The following is a 23,254-nucleotide window of genomic DNA, read 5'->3' as shown; positions in this document are numbered from 1 at the left end:
TCATCGGCAGCAGCAGCCAATGCAAGGATGGCTGGGCTCGTTCCACCCACCAAGCCCCCCCAAAAAACGCGATTGACAGCAAAATCACCCAATAATAAGCAACCCATAAACTGAAAAAAAAAGTGAATCTCTAGAAAAAAAAAAGCCCAAACTCGCATCAGAGTTGACCGGGCTTGCGCGACACACCTGCACACTGCAGGCGACACACTAACGTGTCCCGACACACAGTTTGGAAAGCTCTGCTCTAGAACCTCAAACCCCACAAGAACTGTCCTAGATAACAAATAGACCACACAAAAATAGGCAAGGTATAAATGTATAAATCTAAAAAAGGCAATTGTTTAAATCACACTCAAGTCGATGGAAACATTTTAACAACAAATTATACATTGATCAGAATTTGGGGTGTCAGCAAGCTGGGTACGAATGTAAAACCTCCTTATCCTTGGGAGTATAAAATCTCAATTCTGCAAATTACCTGCGACTTATAGACTCTGAAAGATGATAATCAGCCTCTGACTTTGTTAAAATGAAGAAAAAAAGATGTATGTGCAGGCTGGCCTCTCTTTTAGGCAAGTCATTGTTATCATTTGTTTATATATGGCAGACCTAAAATTTCATCCTTCTGTCACAGGAAAAGAGCTTTGCTTCAAAAACTCTCCAGCCAGACATGCAATTGCCTCTTTGAGCAACAAGTTTACTCTGCCAGGGAGGAATAACTCCTTTTGACTGCTGTTTGCAGTGCCCAACTCCATTGAAGTCGGGGTTGGCAGTAATTTTGCAGCTTCTATCTCTTCTCCCTCTCTTTCCAGCAAACATTTATTTATTTATTTATTTATTTATTTATTTATTTAAAATTATTTATATACCGTCTAGCAATAAAATATTGATCATAACGGTGTACAATGTACATAAACAAAAATAAAAGCAAGAAGAAAGATACAATCATGAAATTATATTAAAATGATAAAAAACAAATATTTTAAAATAAAAATTATCTAACTTTAAAAACAAGAAATAAGAAAAGAAAGACAATTCAAATTGCCTCTCCTCCCTCTTTCCTTTCTCACTAAATTCCCACCCCGTTTTCCTCCTCCATCCTCTGCTGAACTCCTGCAACCAGTTGTCAGGCGGTTAAGGTCTCGTCTAGATCATGTGCGCCCGGCCACCGAATAAACCAAGGAAATGTGTTCAGTAACAGACTGCTAAATAAAACACGTTTTGCCTTGCTGTTTCGCCGCATGACAATGTAAGAGGAACTTAGGCTGCGGTATGGCAGAAGTGACAAGAGAGCCGGGTCAAAAAAAAAAAAAGGATCATAAAGGTCACTCACACTAAACTTTAAAAGAGAAATCCGTGAACCCGAATGAAGGAAGGGACTAGGGGAAAAGCCAGGGTGCGGCAAGAAAAGTGTAAGTGACGGTGCCAACACGTCCCTGACTGGAACCCCGAAAACGAGTCTTATTGTTCCCATCCACCCAAAAAAAAAACCCAACCCAAAACAAAACGAGGATTCCAGGTTCCCAAATGTCACTTGGACTTCTTGGAACAATTATTGTGGGGGCAGAACTGGGCCCTGGAATGACTCTTGTGGGTGCCCAGCTCTTATTCTCTATGCCCAAATAGCTGGCTCATAGTCCCTGACGCCGGTATCTGAAACCTCCTGGGATTCGGAGTTTCACCCACTAAGCAAGCTACACTTACAATTAGTGCTAGTGAATTAGGGAATCGATGCCCAGCTCGCCAGCAGGTAGAGGGGTTGCTGCTAACGGCGCTGCTGCAGTGCAACCCTGTCCTTACACTGCGCGCAGACGCAGTGCCTTCGTTCCCCTGACTCTGCCATGAACCTAATGTCAGGGGGACAAGACGTCCGCGCACCTGTAGCAGAGCAACACCAGAGGTCGCAGGCGAGCAGAGCTCGTGCTCCTAGAAAGCCCGACTGAGGCGGCTGTGCCCGTGGAAGAACGCCCTCTCCCTGCCCAGCCTCGCCCTGCAGCCAGGACGCAGCCCCGCTCCGCGTCCCTCTCCCTCCCTCCCCCTCCCCCCCCCGTCACTGGGACCGCGGGAGGTGAGAGCTAATCCCGCCCAACCGGTTCGGGGGGGGGGGGGGGAAGGACCACGTCACGCACCTCCTCCACCGCGGCTCTCCCCGGCCCTCCCTCCCTCCCTTCCGCCCCTGCTCTGGAGGGACCTCCCCGTGTTTACGGCCAGGGTCCCCGGGGGCCATGCTGGGCGCTGGAGTGGAGCCTCTCCCCGGTCGCCGGCACTTGTCCTGAAGGGAGGACGGGCAGGATGCAGTGCATCAGGCGGCAGCCCAAGCGCAGCAAATCCCAGGAGAACTATCTGCAGGAGGAGAGCAGGAAAGAAGCCGAGAAGAACGGCAAAAGCCTGGGTAAGAGGTCCCGGACAAGTCACTTACTGTAAAGTGGTAGGGTTTGGGCTGCATCCAGCGCTCCGCTTCTGCCCAGTGGTTTCCAGACCCGACTTCCCTCGGCAGAAGGGAAGTCGGTTCACTCCTGCAGATTTGGAAGAGAATCCTGCAAACGTCTTCCCCCCCACCCCTTGCAAAATCATTTAAAGTTTAGTGTGAGTGACCTTTATGATCCTTTTTTTGACCCGGCTTGGAAACACTTTCTTAACCGAAATAATTAGGCACACATCACGCGGCGGAGCCTTCCACTTTGTTTATGCACAGTTTTAGGATTTCCGACGTCTGTAGCCAGCGAATAGTGAAACTCGATTTCGCGCACAGATCGTGTAAGGTGAATCAGAGTTTACATCCGCGGTTTCTCTGTCATTAATCTGCGCTGTCCTGCCGTCCTCATGTGTAGATGTTTGTTTGGACGGTTGTGTGAGCCGAAGAGGGCCAGGCAGTGGTTTAACTTGAAAGCTTTCTGGGAAGAAGCGGTTACAGTAAATCTGAGTTCAGCGCCTGCTTACTTGTAGGGCTGTGTGCACGTCTGGCAGAGAAATCACGGAGGCATTGAATGCAAGAGGGCAAACCGGCAGCTCTTCAGTGAACTGGGGCGTCCTTGCCAGAAAGTATACGTGCAGGATTTTGCATCTGATAATGCTGGGGAGAGAAACGGGCTAGGAGTCACTCTGCCATCCTACCCGTTTATGCAGGTCTGCGGAAGCTTCAGCCGTAGCTGGATATCTTTTCCTCATTATTTGCCTTCTCCTACCGGTAGGGGTGTAAGCCGTTTGCAGGCCCTAATGCAAAATGATGAATGACCCTGTTAGATTGTGAGCCCTCTGGGGACAGAGAAATAACTACAGTACCTCAATGTAATCTGCTTTGAAGTGTCAAAAAGCAGAATATAAAAATAACAAAATAATAATAATAAAAAAACCAAAACAATCCCAGCCACTCAAATTTCAAGCATTTTGTAAAACGTTAAAAAGATATAAAAGAGAAGAGGCATGCAAACACTTACTTAAATAGATGGCAACAAATTTCACTGTGTTAAAAAAGTTGTATCATTTAGAAGTTTTCAGATCCCCATTTTACCATATCTGGTCGGTGTCCTGTGAATGTGCTTCTCTATTGAGCAATCTCATTGTAGTAAAAAGATTCCTTAAGATCCCTGAAAAGAATCAAGCTGATGGATAATGTGCAGGGTTGCCAACTCATGAAAACAATCTTTATGGGCATTTTTTACTGATAATCATATTTTTTTCAGGAGACACAGTAAAAGCCTGCAAAATAGCAAAAAAAAAAAAAAATCCCATGTTGGCTTAGCTCTGCTCTCCGATCGGGCCCTCTGCTCTATCCCATATTCTCATTGTAGACCTGTTTTCTGCACAGTCTGATTGTTCCAAATCAATATTTGGCAGACTTTTTCTTTACCAGGTTTAAAGCCTAGAAAAGTACAGGGCAGAAGGAACACTGGGCCAGTGTTTTTACAGACACAAAGTTATTATTATGGTCCTTATGAACATGCAATTTTTTAAAACTGCCCTTGAATTTTCTGCTGGGTGGTGAGACTGGTCATGTAACCTGTCATATCCCGATTGGAGGAGCTTGCATAGGTTCCTAGGTGTTGCTATTGTTGAACCTGACTGTTTAACACTTTCACAGTACTCAGGTTTGGCAGAGAGGAGTGTAGGGAGCAAGCTTATGCCAGTGACCAGCTTAAGCACACTTGTTACATCACTTTAAAATGCCTATGGATTTTTTCAATTGGTGGGTGTTTTATAATAAAACCACTTTTAAAAACTTTAACAAAATGCTGAGGAAGGTTTTCCCACGATGTGCAGTAGCAAACCATAACTTCCATTCCACTGTACATGCTGAGAGGGTGCCAGTAATGCAAGGAGAAGGTGTGCCGGCCACTTCTGAGCCACAATGTGCAGTAAAAGATGTCATCCAGGGACCACTTCAGTTCTTTTGGAGCTGATGTAATAAAGTGCGCCCAGCCTAACGCACAGCATAGTGAGTGCTTGGACGCACGTTTTGGACGTGTGTCCGTAACCCCTGGTGCAATCAGGGCATCAGCACGTCCAAAACGCATGTCCAAACCTCCGCCTATCTAATAGCGCTCGTGACATGTAAATTCCATGTAGATGAGGCTATGAGCGATTACCCCGCAATGCAATAAATTACTGCTTGCCCATCGCACCCTTGTTAACGCGGCAAATTTAACTCCAGCCCTGGAGCTGGTGTTAAGCCTTGCTGCGAGTCAAGGGCTTGCAATAAAACAAAAAATCCAGCTTTCTGTGGTGCCTCCTACTTACTATCACGACGACACTAAGTCGGAGGAACCACAGAAAGCTGTATCATGCCAAAATGAAAAGGGGGAAGAAAATGGAAAAAAGTTTAAAAAAGTAAAAAAAAAAATTCTGGGCGCACAATAAAGAAGCACAATATACACGCTCCAGGTCATGTATATGGTGCGTGTATATTGTGCCAGTGGCGAGACAGAACAGACGCTCGTATTGCGCATCCATTTTCCTAACCCGCACACAGCCACGTTCCCTGGGTGCCCGACACCAAGGACGCGCTGGGGACTCACAATTTTAGCACGGCAGCTCATTTGCCTATTGCATCAAGCGCGCAGGGGATGTGGATGTGCGCGTGTTAGGAAAACGGGCGCTCACAGGTACACTCGTTTAATCTCGCGCTTTTATTGCATCAGCCCCTTTGTGAGCAAGAGAGAGGGAATAGAGAATTCTGCGAAAGGGCAGGAGACTGAGTTGTAGGACTCTGTTGAAATGCTGACTATTGGAGGAGAAGGATTCCAGGTAATATACTGACCCTTTCTCTGAACATAAGTGGGGTGTGGATAGTCACCCTGATGGAGATTATTGTCTCAAACCACAGCATTATTCAGTGCACTAAAACAGAAATATTTTTGTATATTTTGGCATGTTTTGTCATTCTTTTTAGTCTTTTTTTTTTTTTTTTGCAACAGAGAATGAAAACCAAGAGCCCTACTCTGAACTCATATTTGCATTTTTTTATTTACTTGCAATTCCTCTTATTTTTTGATGCTGATATTTTGAAATGTTACAGTCACTGCTAGTGTAAAGAAGACAAGGCTAGCTGGGGACTTACTGTGCATTGCTGAGATCAGGGCTGTATTTACCTCTGGGCTCAGGAGCATGCGTGGCCCCCCCCTTCCAAGAATATGGGAGCAGGGGAGAAGAGTCAGGCTTCCTCAGAATGTGTCCCACTAAAAGAGGTGCCTCCTCTCTCCCAGGCTGGCACTGCTTAACCCCAGCCGATATTCAAACCCACCATCAGACCCACCTTGTTAAAGGCACAGAGAAGGGCCTACAGTGATTCACGTTTATAGTACTTTGAATGCCACCTTTAAGGATCTGATTGGGTGCTGCTGTTCAAGCTGAGCAGGACTTGAGAGAAAGGGCCACTGGAATAGAGGAGGAGGTATCCCTTTCAGGCACCCTGGTGCCTCTAGCCAGCTACCTACTCTGCCTAGTGAGAAGGCATGGGGGTAATCTGCATGGAGCGGCAGTTACTACCCTAGGCAACTTGCTGGGCAGACTGGATGGACTTCTGCCGTCATTTACTATATTACTATGTTACTGTGTAGTGTTTGGGGATTTCTAAAAAGTACAACATAAGTTTATGAAAAAATCTCTTTCTAAGTATTATACACTAGGCTTTCAAGAAGACATTATGTAGAGAGTGGATATTTAATATTTAGGTTAACATTTATATAGTTTTTTATTGTATTTTTAATTTTTGATATTTTTATTGCACTTTTAATTTTTATTTGTATTTTCTGTTGTTTTATTTTCTATTTTTTTTACTCAACGCACAATTAAACTCTGGAATTGTTGCCAGAGGATGTGGTTAGTGCAGTTAGTATAGCTGTGTTTAAAAAAGGATTGGATAAGTTCTGGAGGAGAAGTCCATTACCTGCTATTAAGTTCACCTAGAGAATAGCCACTGCCATTAGCAATGGTAACATGGAATAGACTTAGTTTTTGGGTACTTGCCAGGTTCTTATGGCCTGGATTGGCCTCTGTTGGAAACAGGATGCTGGGCTTGATGGACCCTTGGTCTGACCCAGAATGGCATTTTCTTATGTTCTTTTATTGTATTCTTATATTTTTAATTACACTTTATGTAAACCATTTTGATAGAATACGGAAGAACAGTACATAAAAGTTTTAAATAAATAAGTAAGTAAATAAATAAATAAAATGTCATATACGTGCAATAAGTCCATGCCCCAGAGAGCTTACAGGTGGGCACCTGAGAGAGTGGGAGATATAAGGGCCTCTGTACCAAGCATTTTTTCCACAGACATAAAATGGGAAAAGCTCTTTCATACATCTGGCCCACAGCAATTTCCCTCTGATCACAAGTGGCTTTAGTGGGATTTGGCTTTTGGGTCCTAGGCTATTACTATAACCAACTACTTGCCTACTCCTTCTTTGTAATTCACTTTTAAAATGTATTAAATCAGCCAGGGCTGGTGCTTCCATTGGGCAAGCTGGGCAGTCGCCTAGAGTGCCAACATTTTGGGGGCAGCAAAATCTTGCCAACAAAGGCCCACATAGGTGCTGTGCCAGAGCTCGTAGGAGGGAGTGCTTTGCTGGAGCTGCCACCAATAAGTAAGTTGGGGGAGGAGGGTGTGCATGACTGAAGGGTTGCTTAGGGTGCCAAATACTCTTGCACTAGTCCTGAAAGCAGCAATTCCACATATATATACTACATCAATAGCAAGCAGCTCTGATTCTGGAGGGCCACAAGCAGGTCTGGTTTTCAGGATATCTACAATGAATATGTATGAGGATAGATTTACATGCACTGCCTCCACTGTATGTAGATCTATCTCATGCATATTCATAGAAACAGAAATGACGGCAGAAAAGGACCAAATGGCCCATCCAATCTGCCCAGCAAACTCATGGTAATATCTGCTGCGCCATGCAGGTTACCCCCATGCTTATCAGTTTCCCAGACTGTAAATATCAGGGCCCTCGTCGGTTGCTGCTTGAATCCAGTTCCCTGTTATCCCTTGCCGTTGAAGCAGAGAGCAGTGTTGGAGTTGCATCAAAGTATCAGGCTTATTGGTTAAGGGTAGTAACTGCTACATCAGCAAGTTACCCCCATGCTTATTTGTTTCCTAGACCGTAAAAGTCGGGGCACTTGTTGGTTAGTATTTGAATCCAATTCTCCCTTTCCCCTTGCCGTTAAAACAGAGAGCCATTTTATGGATATACACAGGTTGCTCCAATAAAAAATTATTATCTAAAAAAAAAAACAGAGAGCCATGATTGCGTGGCACCAAGAGTATGAAGGCTTATTGGTTAAGGGTAGCAACCGCCGCACCAGCAAGTTATCCCCAAGCATTCTTTTCTTCATTTCCATTCTCTAGCCTTTAGGGATCCACATTCATTGTGGACGTCCTGAAAACCAGACTTGTTTGTGACACTCCAGGACTGGAGTTGCCTACTCTTGGAACAGAGACAAAAATCCTTTTTCTAGGTGTGAGGGAAGGTGTTTTAACAATGCTTTTTGATATATCTTAAAGAGAAACGTTTGCATTAAAAGCAAAATGTAATAATTATCTGTTTTACTTTATATTCCAATTTGCTAGAATCCAATAGAAGCTAAAGAGCATTACAGTTTCTTTAAGACAAAATCTGCTGATATATGTTTAATATACAACAATGAATGTGCATGAATAGATTTGCATACAGTGGGGACATTGTATGCATAATCTGTTTCATGCATATTCATCGTGGATATCCTGAAAACCTGGCCTTTCTAAGGCTTTTTAGAATTTGAGTTGGCCACCCCTGAACTAGAAGAAAGGGCTAGGGCATCAGCTGCAGAAATGACAGTGGTGCTGACTGGGACTGCCATCTTTTCTCATTCAAGCAATGAGCAGGATCATATAATAGCTGCTTTTTTTTAGTGATCTACCCCAGTACTATGGCAGCATCTCAGAGCAATTTAAACAAATCAATCCTATCTTTTCTCCACCAGCCTTTGAAAAAGGGATGGAAGGAGTGAATGGCAGCATTCTCTCATGTGTCCACAGATGTATCCATTGCTTTGCACATGGAATGATGTTAGAAATCAGTATCGAAAGTAGGGCGAGCAGGGGTGAATAATGCTTCCAGTCATATAGGTAGGGCTTCTGATTCTAGGAGTTTATAACATTCAAACTTAGGGGGCTAGTTTTCATGCAATTAGGGGATTTTGTGGGGGCACCAAAAAAGGGGTTTATTGGTGTTCTCACAGCACAGTTTGAAAATTCTGTTGCTTTTTCAGATGGAATCAGTTTAATAAAGCATAAATCCATTTTACATCCTGTGTTGCACAGTATGGGTATGTGACTAATGGGAGGGCAATGGGGTGTGTGAATTTGGTTGGAGGGGAATGGAGGTAAGGATGGCGGGTGCTAGGGGATGGCAGAGTATGGATGTATGTGTGTATGTGGCTGCAGAGTATGTTTGTATGTGTGTGTGGCTGGAGGGCGTGGCAGGATGTGCGTGCATGTGCATGTGGCTCTCCCCTCCCCTCCCTTCCTCACCCCCATCCCACTGCACTATTTGTGGCTGGGGCTGTGAGTATGTGGCTGGAAGCACTCCTCTCCTCCATTTATTCCCCCTTCCTTCCCTACTCAAGCTCCCACAATCCTCTTCTTCTGGCAGGGCTTGGGCTCCCTGCTGGCCCCACTGATCCTGGGATCCTCTTCTTGGACTGGCAGAGCTTGAGCTCCCTGCCAGCATCTGCTCTCATGGGGCTGGTGCTCCTGCTGGCCCACTCCAATCACATCTGTTCGCTGCTTGTAGTAGTCAGATGATGTCATCACGTCACCATCAGGTAGGCCTATTTTTTTTGGGTTAAACACAAAAAACCCAATTTTACTCTGATAAAACTCTGATAAAACTAGAGTTGTTTTATCAGAGGTTTTTAGTTTACCGAAAAATCTGAAGCACTAAATATAGGTCACTTTTTCTGTGTGGTGCAATAAAGAAATAAATAATGACTTGTATTAACCTTTCTGATGCTATCTTCTGTGAGTGCAAATATAAGCAAGTTTGCTTACCGTAAACGGTGTTTCCGTAGATAGCAGGATGAATTAGCCATGCGCTCTGGGATGTCCCTTCGGGCAGCCTCGAGGCACAGCTTTATATAGCTGTTACTGAGCTTATGCTCTATGCGGCTGTGCTTGTCTTCCTGGGTGGATCAGCACCCTCTGTCTTCTCAGTCTGTAATATTGCAGTGAAAAATTTTGGAATGCAATTCTCCCCCCCACCCCTCTTCTTCGTCTCAGGTTGTCCAGGGAGAGGGGTGGGTATGCATGACTAATTCATCTTGCTATCTACGGAAACACCATTTTCGGTAAGCAAACTTGCTTTTTCCCGTCAATAGCAGGGCTGAATTAGTCATGCGGTCTGGGAGTCTCCAGCTCCCGGGTTATGCCTTGCTTGGCACACTGGCACCTGCCCATAATAAAGGATCCACACTGCGAGCCCAACCCATCTTACCATGGATAGTCGTGGGAGAGTTCTCTTGCGTGAAGTGGGTCAACACCGCTGTCCCCTGCGCTGCGTCTGTCAACGTCTGCTGGTCTAGGACGTAATGGGCAGTGAAGTTATGCAATGATGACCTTGTGGCAGCCTTGCAGATGTCCATTAGCGGCACGTTGCGTAGGTGAGCGATTGATGTAGCTACTGCTCTGACCTGATGCACCTTTACTCTGGTCGGGAGGGAGTGGGAGCACTTGGAGAAGCAGAATTGGATGCATTGAGAAATCCAGCTTGCGATGGTACGTTTCACCACTGGCAGACCTGATGCATTTGGGTTGAAGGAAAAAAACAGTTGCAAAGCCCTGTGATCCACCTGGGTCCTACGTTTGTAGTAGGCCAGCGCCCTCTTGCAGTCCAGGATGTGCAACAGGCGTTCTCTGGTGTTAATGTGTGGCTTTGGGAAGAAGGTGGGAAGAGTGATGGTCTGATTGAGGTGGAATGCCGAGACTACCTTGGGTAAGAATGAGGGATGAGTTCGAAGGGTCACCTTTTTGTGGTGGAACTGTAGGTAGGGAGGATAGTGGACCAGCGCCTGTAATTCACTGACTCTTCTGGCCGATGTCAAAGCTATAGAAACACCACGTTCCAGGTCAAATACTTGATGTGAGAACTGTCCATGGGTTCAAATGGGGGTAGCATTAATTGTTCAAGAATCAGATTCAAGTTCCATGGCACAGGAGGTTTCGCCACTGGGGGCCTGAGGTATAGGAAGCCTCTTATTAAGCGGGAGATCAATGGGTGTGACAAGATCGGCTGGCCACTGAGTGGGAGGTGGTAGGCTGCTATCGCACTGACATGCACTCTCACAGAAGCTTTCGCCAGACCCGATTGGTAGAGAGTGAGTAGGTAATCTAGTAGGGTTTTGGGTGAGTAGGCGAATGGGTCTATCTGGTGTCCCTGGCCCCAGGCGGAGTACCTCTTCCATTTTAGATGATAGTTTCTCCTCGTGGATTGTTTACATGAGGAGATGAGGATGTTTTGGACTTCATAAGATACCCCCTGTACAGTTAGTAGTGTCCTTTCAATCTCCAGGCTGTAAATGCAGCAAGGACTACATCGGGTGTTGCAGGGCTCCCCCTACCTGCAAAAAGAGGTCCCCTCCGTGACCTAGGAGAATAGATGGAGCTATTGACAGTTGGATGAGGTAAGCATACCACGGTTGCCGTGGCCAGGCCGGGACAATCAGGATTAAGTTGGAAACATCCTCCATGCACTTCTGCTCAGTGCAGGATAGCAGAGGAATGGGAGGGTATGTGTAGAAGAGACCCCCCCCCCCCCCGACTATGGGATGAGAAAGGCATCCTGCGCCGACCTGAATGGGCTCGGAAACAGGGAGCAGAACTTGTGTACCTTTCTGTTGGGTACCATCGCAAAGAGATCCATGATTGGAATACTCTACTGGGTGAATATTTGGTCTGCTACCCTCTGGTTTAGCGACCACTTGTGCGGATAAAAAATTCTGCTCAGGTAGTTCGCACACGTGTTCGCTATCCCCAGAAGGTAAGTGGCCTATAAGCTGATGGAGTGCTGGGTGTCCCATTCCAGAGTGGCTATTACTTCCCTGTAGAGCTTCCAAGAACCTGACCCTCCTTCTTTATTGATGTAAAACATGGCCACTTGATTGTCAATGTGGACCATGACTATTTTCCCTTGGACCTGATCCATGAAGGTGAGCTGGGCATTCCAGATTGCTCAAAGCTCCAAGAGGCTTATCTGTTGAGTCCTCTCTGATGGCGACCAGAGGCCCTGCGTCTGCAGATGTCTGATGTGGGCTCTCCATCCCATCTGCGAAGCATCCGTGGTCAGGATGACTTTGTGGGGGGGGGGTAGCCGGAAGAATGCACCCCTCATGACTGATAGTGGGCACAGCCACCAAGCTACATCCTTGTACATGGAGCGGGTCAGGTGGATTGTGTACGACAATGGTTGCCAGTATTGAGTCCACTGAGCCTTTAGTCCCCACTGTATTCGACACATGTGTAGCCTGATGTGAGGGACCACATACATCGACGCTGCCAAGTGGCCAAGAAGTGTGAGGATTTCACGAGCCGACATGCTGCGGGTGGATCACAATCGCTTGACTGCAGGTCTTGGGTTGGCTGGAGACTGGATTTTTCACAGTTTATCACCAGGCCCAGGCCCTGAAGGCACTCTATCAATGCTTGTAGATGCAGTTTCAGTGCTGTGGCATTCAAGGCTACGAAAAACCAATCATCCAGGTATGGGAAGAATTGAATCACCTTCCGACGGAGGTGAGCCACCACCACTGCTAGACATTTGGTGAAGACCCTGGGGCAGACGACATCCCAAAGGGGAGCACCTTGTATTGATAGTGCTACCCACTGGATTGGAAGCACAGGTACTGCCACGAGGAGCAGTGCATGGGGAATGTGGGAATAGGTGTACTTGAGATCCAGCGAGCCCATCAGTCATTGGACTAAACGAAAGGTAGGATCGTCTTCAAGGATGTCATCTTGAACTTCTCCTTGAGGAGGAATTTGTTCAAGTCTTGAAGGTCCAAGATGGGGCAAAGGCCTCCTGACTTCTTGGGTATGAGGAAGTACAGAGAATAGAAGCCCTGCTCCTATTGATGCAGCAGAATCACCTGGATGGCCTGCTGGGTGAGAAGCAAAGACAGCTCGTCCCAGAGGATCCGTGCTGTTGAGGGGTTCCTGGGAGAGGCCGCTTTCCAGGGGAGCATGGGAGAGTGCTTGAAGTTCAGTCGGTAACCTTTGCGAATGATGTCCAAGACCCAACGGTCAGAAGTGATCGCGGACCAGGCAGGGAAGAACTGTGCTATCCTGCCTCCTACTGGTATTGATGGTGGCGGCCCTACATGACTCAAAAACTTTCCGGGGGGTTTCAGCGTGGGAGTGGATGGCTGGTATTCCTGACGTTGGTCCCTGGATCTGCCCCACTGTTGGGTTTGCTGGGGGGGGTGGTGCGGCAGCTGGAAAAGCGGCCCCCCTGCACGGCAGGTAAGAATGAAATGCTCACCTCTGGAAGCTGGGTTTATGGTACGTCAAATAGTAGCATTTCGCGCTGGTAGAAGGCTCTGCCAGTGATAGACTGCCACATTCTGCTCTTTTAGCAAGGAGACTGTTTCCTGTAGCTTATCCCTGAACAGGTTGTCACTCTTGCAGAGGAGATCTGCCAGCTTCTCGTGTACATCCTCCCTAATTGCATTGGCTCTCAGCCAAGCTAGGTGGTGGGCTGCTATGGCTGAAGCAGACGCTCTTGATGATGTTTCGAAGGACTCATAGATGGTACGGAGGAGGTGACGTAATCCTTCCACCATATCCAGAACCAGTTGCGGGTGATGGGTCATCGTCAAAGAAGGGTTTTAATGATTGGAGGCACTCATAGAGATACTGGTTGATGTAAAATTGTTGTTGTACTTTAGTACCCAGCATGGTGGACTGGAAGGACTGCTTACCGAAATCATCCAGGTAGTGGTTATCTTTTCCTGGCAGTGCATTTGAATGCAGCCTCGTCTTCTTGGCATGCTTCATGGTGGATTCTATGACAATGGAGGAATGTTGCAGTTGTGGAGAGGAGTAGTATGGGAACTGTCTCATCCGGAACCTCAGGTCTGTCTTTCTGGAAGTCGGCAGGGTGGAGAATGGTGACTGCCAGGACTTTTCCAGTACTGTATCGAGGATGTTGTGGGAGGGAAAAGCTGTCGGCTCGGAGGGTACCTCAAAGATCTTGAGAATGCCCGTAACTTCTGCCCTTGGGTCCGGGATTTTCTTGGTGTCAATGTTGAGCCTCGCTCCCACCTTTTCAATAAATTTCAAATAGGAGAGGTCCTCCGGTGGGGAGGAGGGCCTGAGTGGTTCCTCGGGCGGGTCAGATGTCATCCCCATAGATGTTCCCAGTGATGAGGATGGTAAGGCTTGAGAAGGTGAACTCGGCTGGAGGGAGAACCGGGGAGAAAGGGAACGTGCTGTCTTCGGCAGCCTCTCCTTGGCTGTGTGTCCTCCTCAAGAGGGTCTTTGCCAGATGATGGACTAGCTGGAGGTGGTGTGTGGTCACTGGGCTCCATGGATACAAAGATCTCCGAGAGAACAGCCAAGATCTGGGAGATGGCCTGTTCCGCTAGGGCCTTCTTACTGGGGCCTGGAGCAGGTTGAGGTGCTGGGTGTTTCCCTACCTCCTTGGAGGGGTTGGGATATGGGCCCTCGAAGGACCTGGGGTGGTGGCGAGTAGAATATCAGAGTCCGGGCCCTGGGTTCGGTGCACCAGAGTGGAGACCACCAGTAGAGGGCGGGGATGGTCTACCAGCGGCTCTTGTAGCTGAGGTGATCTCCTCCTCTGCTTGGAAACAGATGATATGTCCAAGTACACCCTCAGCAATGAGGACAAGGAAACCTCCGAGTCGAGGTATTCAGATAACGATGCTGTATCCTTCCCCTGTGGGTCTTGTTGATTTTTGTGTGAGTGGTGCTTTGCGGAGTCCTTATGGCACGGAGCAGCCTGATCCTGAGCCCAATCTCGTTGAGCCCGCATTGGTGAGTCGATGGGCTGCGCACTACGTCATGCGTCTGGCCTGGAGGTTGAGCGTCGGTGTGCCGATCGTTCAACACATGCATGGGACGAACGTGCGTCGGCTTCGGCATCTAGGTCAGGTCAACACATTTGGGTTCCTGTGTCGCTTTTTGCGGTGCGTCGGGCGGATGGCAGTCCCGCTCCCATAACGTCAATGCGTGGGCTGGACTTTTAGGCCGTGGCGGCTGTCCTTAGTGGCCAGAGTCTTTGGCTGTAGGGAGCTTGGTCTTCTTGGCCTTAACTTGAGGCTCAAGGGAGGAGGCCCTTTTCTTCTTTTCTGGCCGTTATGTGCTGGGCCCCATTTAGGAGTGATACTCTGATGGTGGGGCTTTAGGAGCCCCCATAGTCCTCTTGAAGTCGGACCATCTTTTCTGCACGATGTCGCTGGGCCCGGGGGGACATCTGACCGCAGTCATGGTCTGGGCCCAGACAGATGTAACAGTAATTGTGGTCGTTGGTGATGGATATCACCTTACTGCACTGCTATCACTGAAAAGCGCTTTTGTTTTCTTCTTTTTTCTTTCCTTTCCGAGGAAAAGGCTGAGGAGAAAAGCTGCATGTGCGATCGGCAGCGCGTAAAAAGCAGACTGAGGAGACAGAGGGCGCTGATCAGCGCAGGAAGACACGCGCAGCCATACAGAGCAACGCTCTATAACAGCCTCATAAAGCTCCGCCTCGAGGCCGCCCGGAAGGACGTCCCAGACAGCATGGTTAATTCAGCCCTGTTATCGACGGGAAATAAACTTCTTTCATCAATACATTGCCCTAGCTCTATATGCTCAGTTGTAAGAATAGGCAAACCCATGGACACACCCCTGAAAACTTCACCCTCTGCAGATGCGTAGATTCTGCAGCAAATATTAGAAAATTCCGCAGCACAATTCTTTTGATTCTGTGGCAATTCTGTGGCATAGGTACATACATTAGTATATATTTTGCATTAGTTAATGCGTAGCAAATAGGCTAAAAATGTTAGTGCATATTAATTTTAAAAACAAGCATTTTCTTCACTGACCTGATGAAGAGATGATAACGCTTGTCATAGTTGTATAGTAAGGGCCTGAATTTAAAAAACATTTACTCGAGTAAAACTGGGTTTTACTCGAGTAAATGGCTTTTGAAAATTGCTACAATAGTAGTTACATTTATGTACGTAACTCCTTTTGAAAAATTACCCCCTATGTACGTAACTCCTTTTGAAAATTACCCCCTAAGTTATTCCAATAATAAGGTATCGCCTACAGCTGGTTTCCACATATCCAAGTTGACCAACATGGCAACCACAAATCTTTGCTTATTATAAGAAGAGAAACATACAATTTGCTCCTAGTAAAAAATGAGCATCAGTGTGTGTGCCTCAGAGTTCTAGCATGTTCTAGAAGCAAAGCAATACTGAGGAATTGCTTACAATATTGTGTATCTAACTTGTAAAAATGAGGCGGGGGTTTGTTTTACCTCTAAATGCATACAAAGTGGTTTGTATATCTGAATTGCTTTGTATATATGTTGGTCAGTATTCACTAATACCATTTAGGGGCCCATGCAATCAATCTTGCACTAAAAATATATCATGTGGTTGCAAAAAAAAAAAAAAAAATGTAATGTACATGTGAAAATTGTAGTTAATGTGCTATGGAAAGAGTTTTAGCAGCAACATGTTAAATTTTGGCTATGCTAGCCTTAAAAAAATCCCCACCCAGCAGATCCCCTCCCCCAGTACTCTTTGTAACTTCTACTAAGGTAAGGAGCACAATATGAAAAAGATGGGACTTCCCATTTAAACAGCCCAAACACCATAATTCTTTTGTCATGGTGGTAGGTGATTCAAACACTACCTTACGCTCACTGGATATTGGCTGCAATATCCTGGATAATATTATACTGTATGAACCAACTGACTCACACTCCATGCAAGTTCTGAATGCACCCCGTCCTGGAAGTTCAGGTGAATTGGAAGGAGAAGGCTAAAGAGCAGAACTGGAAAAACCCAGGCACCAGGTGCCTATAACATACCACAGTATATGATCCCCTCTTAGAATTTGTCCATTGGAGTTATTTATATATTTCCACTCTGCAGCAGATTTAAGATTATGGCACACCTAGGCAGAGGACCAAGGCTGGAGAATTTCACCCCTGGGACTCAGAGAGCAGGAAGGGTAGGCCTGGCTTTTGGGCACCTTCAGTATCTGACACTCTAGGCACATACGCCATGTTGCCTCTTTCTAAATCTTTCTAGCCCTGCCTTTATGTTCTTTTTTACATTTGTGATACAATATTGGTTTAGTTTTGTTTCTATTTGCTTGCCTAAACTTTGGTGGCAGGAGTGGCTGGATCAGTGGGCTAAGAACTACGGAAGCGAATCCCTCTGCTGTGCTTTGAGACCTTAGGAAAGTCACTTCAACCTCCATCGCCTCAGGTACAAACTCAGATTGTGAACCTTCTGGGGACAGAGAAAATAATACTGTACCTGAATGTAACTTGTGAAGAGAGCGGAGATCGGTGTGTATAAAATGCCCTTTATTGAAATTTGCCCGACTCTGGCCGAGTTTCGCTCTTTGGTCGAGAGCTGCCTCAGGGGCAATAGACGTTAGCAGGTCTTGTCGCATGCCTGCAAGGCTGATGTAATAGTAATTGCGTATCCACTTTTTAAAATGATCTTTCGTTCTTATTCTGGTTGTGCACACATCTGTGTGTTACAGCATATGATTATGCAGTACGGCATTGGGTACGAGAGCCACCTAATACAATTGTTCCTGCAGCCTGTGTCATAACCGATTCAGCCGCCGTTTTTTTTTCCGGATGTGTGCACAACCAGAATAAGAACGAAAGATAATTTTAAAAAGTGGATACGCAATTACTATTACATCAGCCTTGCAGGCACGCGACAAGCCCTGCTAACGTCTATTGATCCTGAGGCAGCTCTCGATCAAAGAGCGAAACTCGGCCAGAGTCGGGCAAATTTCAATAAAGGGCATTTTATACACACCGATCTCCGCTCTCTTCACTGCTATACAGCTAACTGGATCGGCTTCCGATTTGTTTTCTGGGCCCATCCCTGAATGTAACTTGCCTTGAGCTACCAGTGAAAAGGCATAAGCTAAATGTACAATAATACACTATTACTGCTGCCGTCAGGCCCAAGGAGAACTACAGCAGTTCATAGAGAGAGACCGAAGGGAAGGAAGAGCTGATGGGGAGAGGAGAGGAAAAACAATAACAACAAAGCAAAGAAAAAAATCCCAATAAAAAATAGTAAAGGAATAATTTCCCTGGCCCCTAAATATTCTGCGCTGGTGCCAAAGTTTGCTAAATATTTTTCACCCTTGATAAAGAATTTCAAAAATAACAACTTAGCATGGCAGCCAAATGTTTAATTGGCGCAGAACAAACCGTGTTGTGTATTGCAAAGGTTTCTTTTAAGATGTCCTCTTTCTCTATCCATCTAGCTATCTATTTGTGCCATGTGTGACACCAGAACTGACACACCCAGCTGTGGATCACAAATGAAATGCTGTTTTTAAGACTGCAAATTTCTGGAGCACCACAATTGCCTCTAGTCTCTAATTACTTTGCTCCCTTTGAATACATGGAAAGCTAAATTATATGTTTCAAAGTTGTATTCTAAATAAGGAAAAGGTGTTCAACATCCTACCTAGACTTACGTCAGTGCAAACTAAACCTGATAGTTTCCATGTGAAATTAAATTTTATTTATTTTATTTAATTTATTTATTTAAAATTTTTATATACCGGCATTCATGTTGCAAACACATCATGCCGGTTTACATATAACAGGGGTGTACAGTGAACAATTCAATAACCTATTTGTGTAGAAGGAAGCAGTTACAAATAACAAGGTAAAAGAACTGGGAGGAGAGAAGAAAAGGGAGAGAATAACATTAGGTATAGGTATTTACATTAGTAATAACATTTTTACATGTGGAAGTGGTAGAATCTGGCTGAATAGAATTAAATAAGCATCTTGGTGTTATGTGTAGCCTGCAGCATTAAGGATACAAACAAACGTCTTACTTTTAGGACTCTGCAGAGGCGGCCCATGTGGAGCTTTTCACAGCTTTCTCTCAGTGGCTATGGCGGGCCTCTTACCGCAAATCTACTTTTAGATTTTAAAATAGGTTCATGATAGGATCAAATTTATGAAAGTCATTGGTGATTTCAACTAAAAGGGGAAAAACTCTCTACTGAGAAAAGCCCGTTGTGCTTTTGGGATATCACAGTACAGAAGAGTGCACCAAAGCAATCGCTATCCAACTTCAGACAAGTGCAGTGCAGAAACAAAGTGAGGCACATATGTTGTGCTGGTGACAGATTGCAAGAATACAGGAGAATATAGCAGTTATTAGGAAACTCTTCAATTTACTAGGATTGCCAACAAGTTCCATCTGATAACCAGGCTGAGCCACTCCTGGTTTTACCCCCATTCATGACAGTCGTGGTTTTTACCCATTGCTCTGTACCCTTTGGCAGTCATGAAAGAGGCTGGCTTGGATATAGTTTTGGTCACAGAAACCTGGTACACAGAGAACCATGACTGGGATATAGTCATACCAGGCTATAATCTATTCCGGAAAGGTAGGGCGGAAGGGAGTATGGGTGATGCTATACATACAAAATAATATTAAAGCAAAAGAACTGCAGGGCTCTTGAGGTAAAGAGGGGACACCATGATTTAATCTGGAAAGAGGGAATGGAACATCCATTAATATTGGTGTGATATACTGTATTGATGTCCTTCACTGGCAGAAGAATGGATAGAGATTGCAAGCCCTCTGGGGATAGGGAAATTCGTACAGTACCTGAATGCAATCCGCTTTGAAGTGCTGAAAAAAAGTGTGAAAAACGGAATATAAAAAACTAAATAAATAAAATAAAAAAAGATATGCACAGAATTGCTATGGAAAGGGAGGTGATATTGCTAGGTGATTTCAATCTGCCAGCTGTTGGTCAGACATCCTGGCTGTGGTGTTATCTAGAAGCCGGGAGGTCCTGGATTCCCTGCAGGAAGAACTGTTCCAGAGGCTAATAACAGAATCAACATGTGAAGGGGGTAATAGTGAACCTGGTGCTTACAAATGAGGGGAGCGTTTCTGATATCATAGTGGGCGATCGCCTGGGATACTGTTTTGACTGCAAACTTTGTCAAGATGAGGAAAGTACCTCCAGGAGGCATTAACTGGATGGGATAAGCTAGGCGAAGTAGAAGAAAAGTGGGCAAAGCTGAAACGAGATGTTGTAAGGACAAAAATCATCTTTTTTTTAAGGAAATTAATAAAAAGTAAGAGGACACTAAAGGAAATGGTTGAAAACAAGGAAAAAGGTTAGTATTCAGAAACTACAAGAGATTACAGAAAAACGAAGATAGGGAACGATATTTGGGAAAGCTAAGAGAAGCTGGGAATGTAGTCAGAAGAGCAAAGATGCAAATGGAAGAAAAAAAATAGCTAATACAGTAAAACAGAGGGACAGGGTTTTGGTTTTTTTTTTAGATATGTAGTGACAGAAAGAAGAACCAAAATTGGATTGCAAGACTCAAAGGTGAAGGGGGAGAGCGTGTAGAGGCCGACAAGGAGAAAGCGGAATTGTTTAATAAATATTTCCGTTCAGTGTTCAATGAAAAAGGGTTTGGAGTAGGACCAAAGAAAACTGCCACAAACGGGAATGGGAGTGAGGTAAACTTCAAACAATTCTCAGAAAACTGTTCACAAGGAGCTGGCAAACCCAAACGTAGATAAAATAATGGGGGCCAACCAAGCGTCTTAAGAGAACTTATGGACGTGGTAGCAGCAGCAGCTCTGTCTGACCCTTTCTACACTTTTTTAGAGTCAGGAAGGGTTCCAGAGGACTGGAGAAGGATGTAGGCGATTCCTCCACCAAATGGAAGAAGGAGTCTGAGAACTACAGGCTGGTTAGTCTGACCTCATTGGCGAGTAAATTAATGGAATCACTGCTGAAACAGAGCATAGTGCAGTTTCTGGAATCCAGTGAATTGCAGGATCCAAGACAGCGGGGTTTTACAAGAGGATAGGTCTTTTCAGAAGAATCTAATCAATTTCTTTGACTTGGTGACTAGAGAGTTGATGGGATGAGAGCATTAGATGTAGTGCCTTTGGATTTCAGCATTGGTTCCATAAACAAATTGAGCGCACTTGGTATGGACCATGAAGTGGCTGGGCTACAAATTGGTTGAGTGGAAGACGATAAAGCAAAGTGGTAAGGGGAGTTACCAGTGGGGGTGCTGCAGGGATTGGTTCTCAGTCCACTTCTGCTCAACATTTTTGTAAGCGATATTGGGGAAGGGCTATTGGGAAAGGTTAAGCACATAAGAAATTGCCATGCTGGGTCAGAGCAAGGGTCCATCAAGCCCAGCATCCTGTTTCCAACAGAGGCCAAACCAGGCCACAAGAACCTGGCATCCTTTTTGCGGATGATACCAGAATCTGAAAAGGGGAAGGTACCCTAGAAGGTGTGGAAAGCAGGAGGAGGGATCTAGTGAAGCCTGAGGAATCTAGAGTCTGGCAACTAAGGTTTAATACTAAAAAATGCATTTGGGTTGCAAAAACCCAAAGGAGCAATACAGTATAGGAGGCAACGCTCTGTGCATAAAACAAGAGTGGGATCAGAGGATGATCATATCTGATGATCTTAAGGTGGTGAAACAGGTTGATAATGACAGCAAAAGCCAGAAAGATATTTGGGTGCTACATAACATAACATAGGGAGAGAAATAGCAGGAAAAAGGAGGTGATGTCTGTCTATAAGTCTCTGGTGAAACTTCATTTAGAGCAGTGGTTCTCAACAGGTGTGTTGGGACACACTAGTGTGTCGCGATGTCCCGGGAGGTGTTGCAGAGCCAGCAGAAGACTGATCTTCAGTCTGGGCAGGATTGGCTGACTTCTCCTTTATTGGGTTTGACAGGAAGCTGCTCTTGTTTCCTTCTCCTCTTCCTGGCCAGTGAGAGGTTGTTCTCTCCTCCTTCACCCAGATCAGAGTACGATATCAACAACTCCTGTTCATATGGGTCCAGTAAGACACCAACTTTATCTTCCTTGGCCTGGCCTGGCAGTGAGACTGCTGATGCTCTCTTCACCCCATGGGGCCTGGTTGTGAAAGCAGGAGCATAAGGGAGAAAGGTGCATGCTCTACAGATCTGCTGCTGCTGCCTCCTCATCTTCCTCTCCTCAATGCTTCTTGCCCTCATCTGCTGCTGATAAAGAGGGAGGGAGACTCTGGATTGGACTGAAGGCTTTTCTACTGGCTGGGAGTCAGGAGGAGGGGGAAATGAATTGGGTAGGAAGGCTTGGGGAGATAGGGAGTCAGGAGTATGCTGGATTAGAAGGGTGGGGGAATGGAGTTTGAAGTTGCTGGGTTTGGAGAGGTGGAAGAGAGAGGGATTAGGGGCTGCTGGGCAGGTTAGAGAGATGGAAGTGGAGAGTGAGATGGAGGTGTGGGGCTGCTAGGTTGGGGGAGAGGGGAATGGGGAGTGGGGGATGCTGAGCAGGAAGGGGTAGGAAAGAGGTGGTCAGAGGTATTCTGGATAGGGAAGGGGAGAGGGAAAAGCAGAAAGAGTTGAACAGGGGAGAGAGGAAGCACAGGAAAGAGGATGAGGTGGGGGTGTCGGGAATATTGGACAGGGATATGAGTATGTGAAGGGATGACTGAGTAATTAGGAGAAGTGAGGGGTGATGGGGGCATGGAGGGGAGTGACAGGGTACAAGGGCCATACTATGTCAGTTTTGAGAATATGCATTTCATCTCTCTTTGAACTTTGCTTAGTGTAGGAGGAAGTATATTTGTTTCTAGTCTCCAGTGTTGCACTGCATGCAGAAGGTGGCCTTGGGGTTTCCATTCCAGGTTTTGTTTCCACATTTGTAATTTGTGGTATTTTATTCTATATTAGGTGAAGGTAGGTCTGTTTGTGTTCTGTGTGTATGTGACTGAGATGAGGTACTTTACTAGAGGTTTGTGTCAGCCTTATTTGTTGTATTTTCTCAATATGATATTGCACTGCTGCCTTTTCATGGGTAGGGCTAATGCTGTTTCATTTCTTGTGTGTACAGAGTGGGGTTTGTTTGTATTAGTTTAGAGTGCACCTGGAGGTAGACGGAGTTTGTTATGCTGTTATTAAGATGATACCAGAATCAGAATATCTTTTTTGTATGGTGAGTTTTGTATGGTGAATTGTTCTGCTCTACACTCATTATTAGGAAGCGGGGACTCCTGTGGATGCAGATCATATGTTTATATTTAATCTCATGATAGTCATGTGCTCAGCGTGGCGCGCATGTGAGCATCGTCTCTCAGGTGTGTCCTGATAGGAAAAAGGTTGAGAACCACTGATTTCGAGCACTGTGTACAATTCTAGAGACCATACTTTCAAAAGATCATAAACCGAATAAGTCAGTCCAGAGGTCAGCTACTAAAAAGGCATAAGGTATATGGGAATGAAAGATCTAAACATGTGTACCCCGGAGGAAAGAAGGGAAAGGGAAGGTGTGATAGAAACATTTAAATACCTCCGGACAGGGGCGGATGGGCTTATAGGTGCTTCAGGCATGCCCCGGTGGGCCAGTCATGTGGTTGTGCTGGGCCGTGCGGAGGAAAAGAAGACTCCGCTGAGGGCCGGGCTGTGGAAAGGAAGGAGACCCCTGTCAGCCGGGCTGTGCGGC

At 45.8% G+C, this 23,254-nt stretch overlaps 1 protein-coding gene across 1 annotated transcript in view; it reads left to right on the top strand.

Annotated features, from left to right (window-relative positions):
* The first annotated feature begins 2,067 nt into the window (after positions 1-2,067).
* PLCD1 (phospholipase C delta 1) overlaps positions 2,068-23,254 on the top strand; it is a 248,464-nt gene continuing 227,277 nt past the window's right edge. Inside the window, 1 exon segment of the mRNA XM_029588370.1 lies at positions 2,068-2,392. Within this exon segment, the coding sequence (XP_029444230.1) occupies positions 2,293-2,392 (100 nt within the window). The 5' untranslated portion in view covers positions 2,068-2,292.

This window comes from Rhinatrema bivittatum, chromosome 2 (genome assembly GCF_901001135.1).
Source record: "Rhinatrema bivittatum chromosome 2, aRhiBiv1.1, whole genome shotgun sequence".
Lineage (NCBI taxonomy): Eukaryota > Metazoa > Chordata > Amphibia > Gymnophiona > Rhinatrematidae > Rhinatrema > Rhinatrema bivittatum.
The sequence above is the reverse complement of the archived record's forward strand: the minus strand, read 5'-3'. Positions and strand labels throughout refer to the sequence as shown.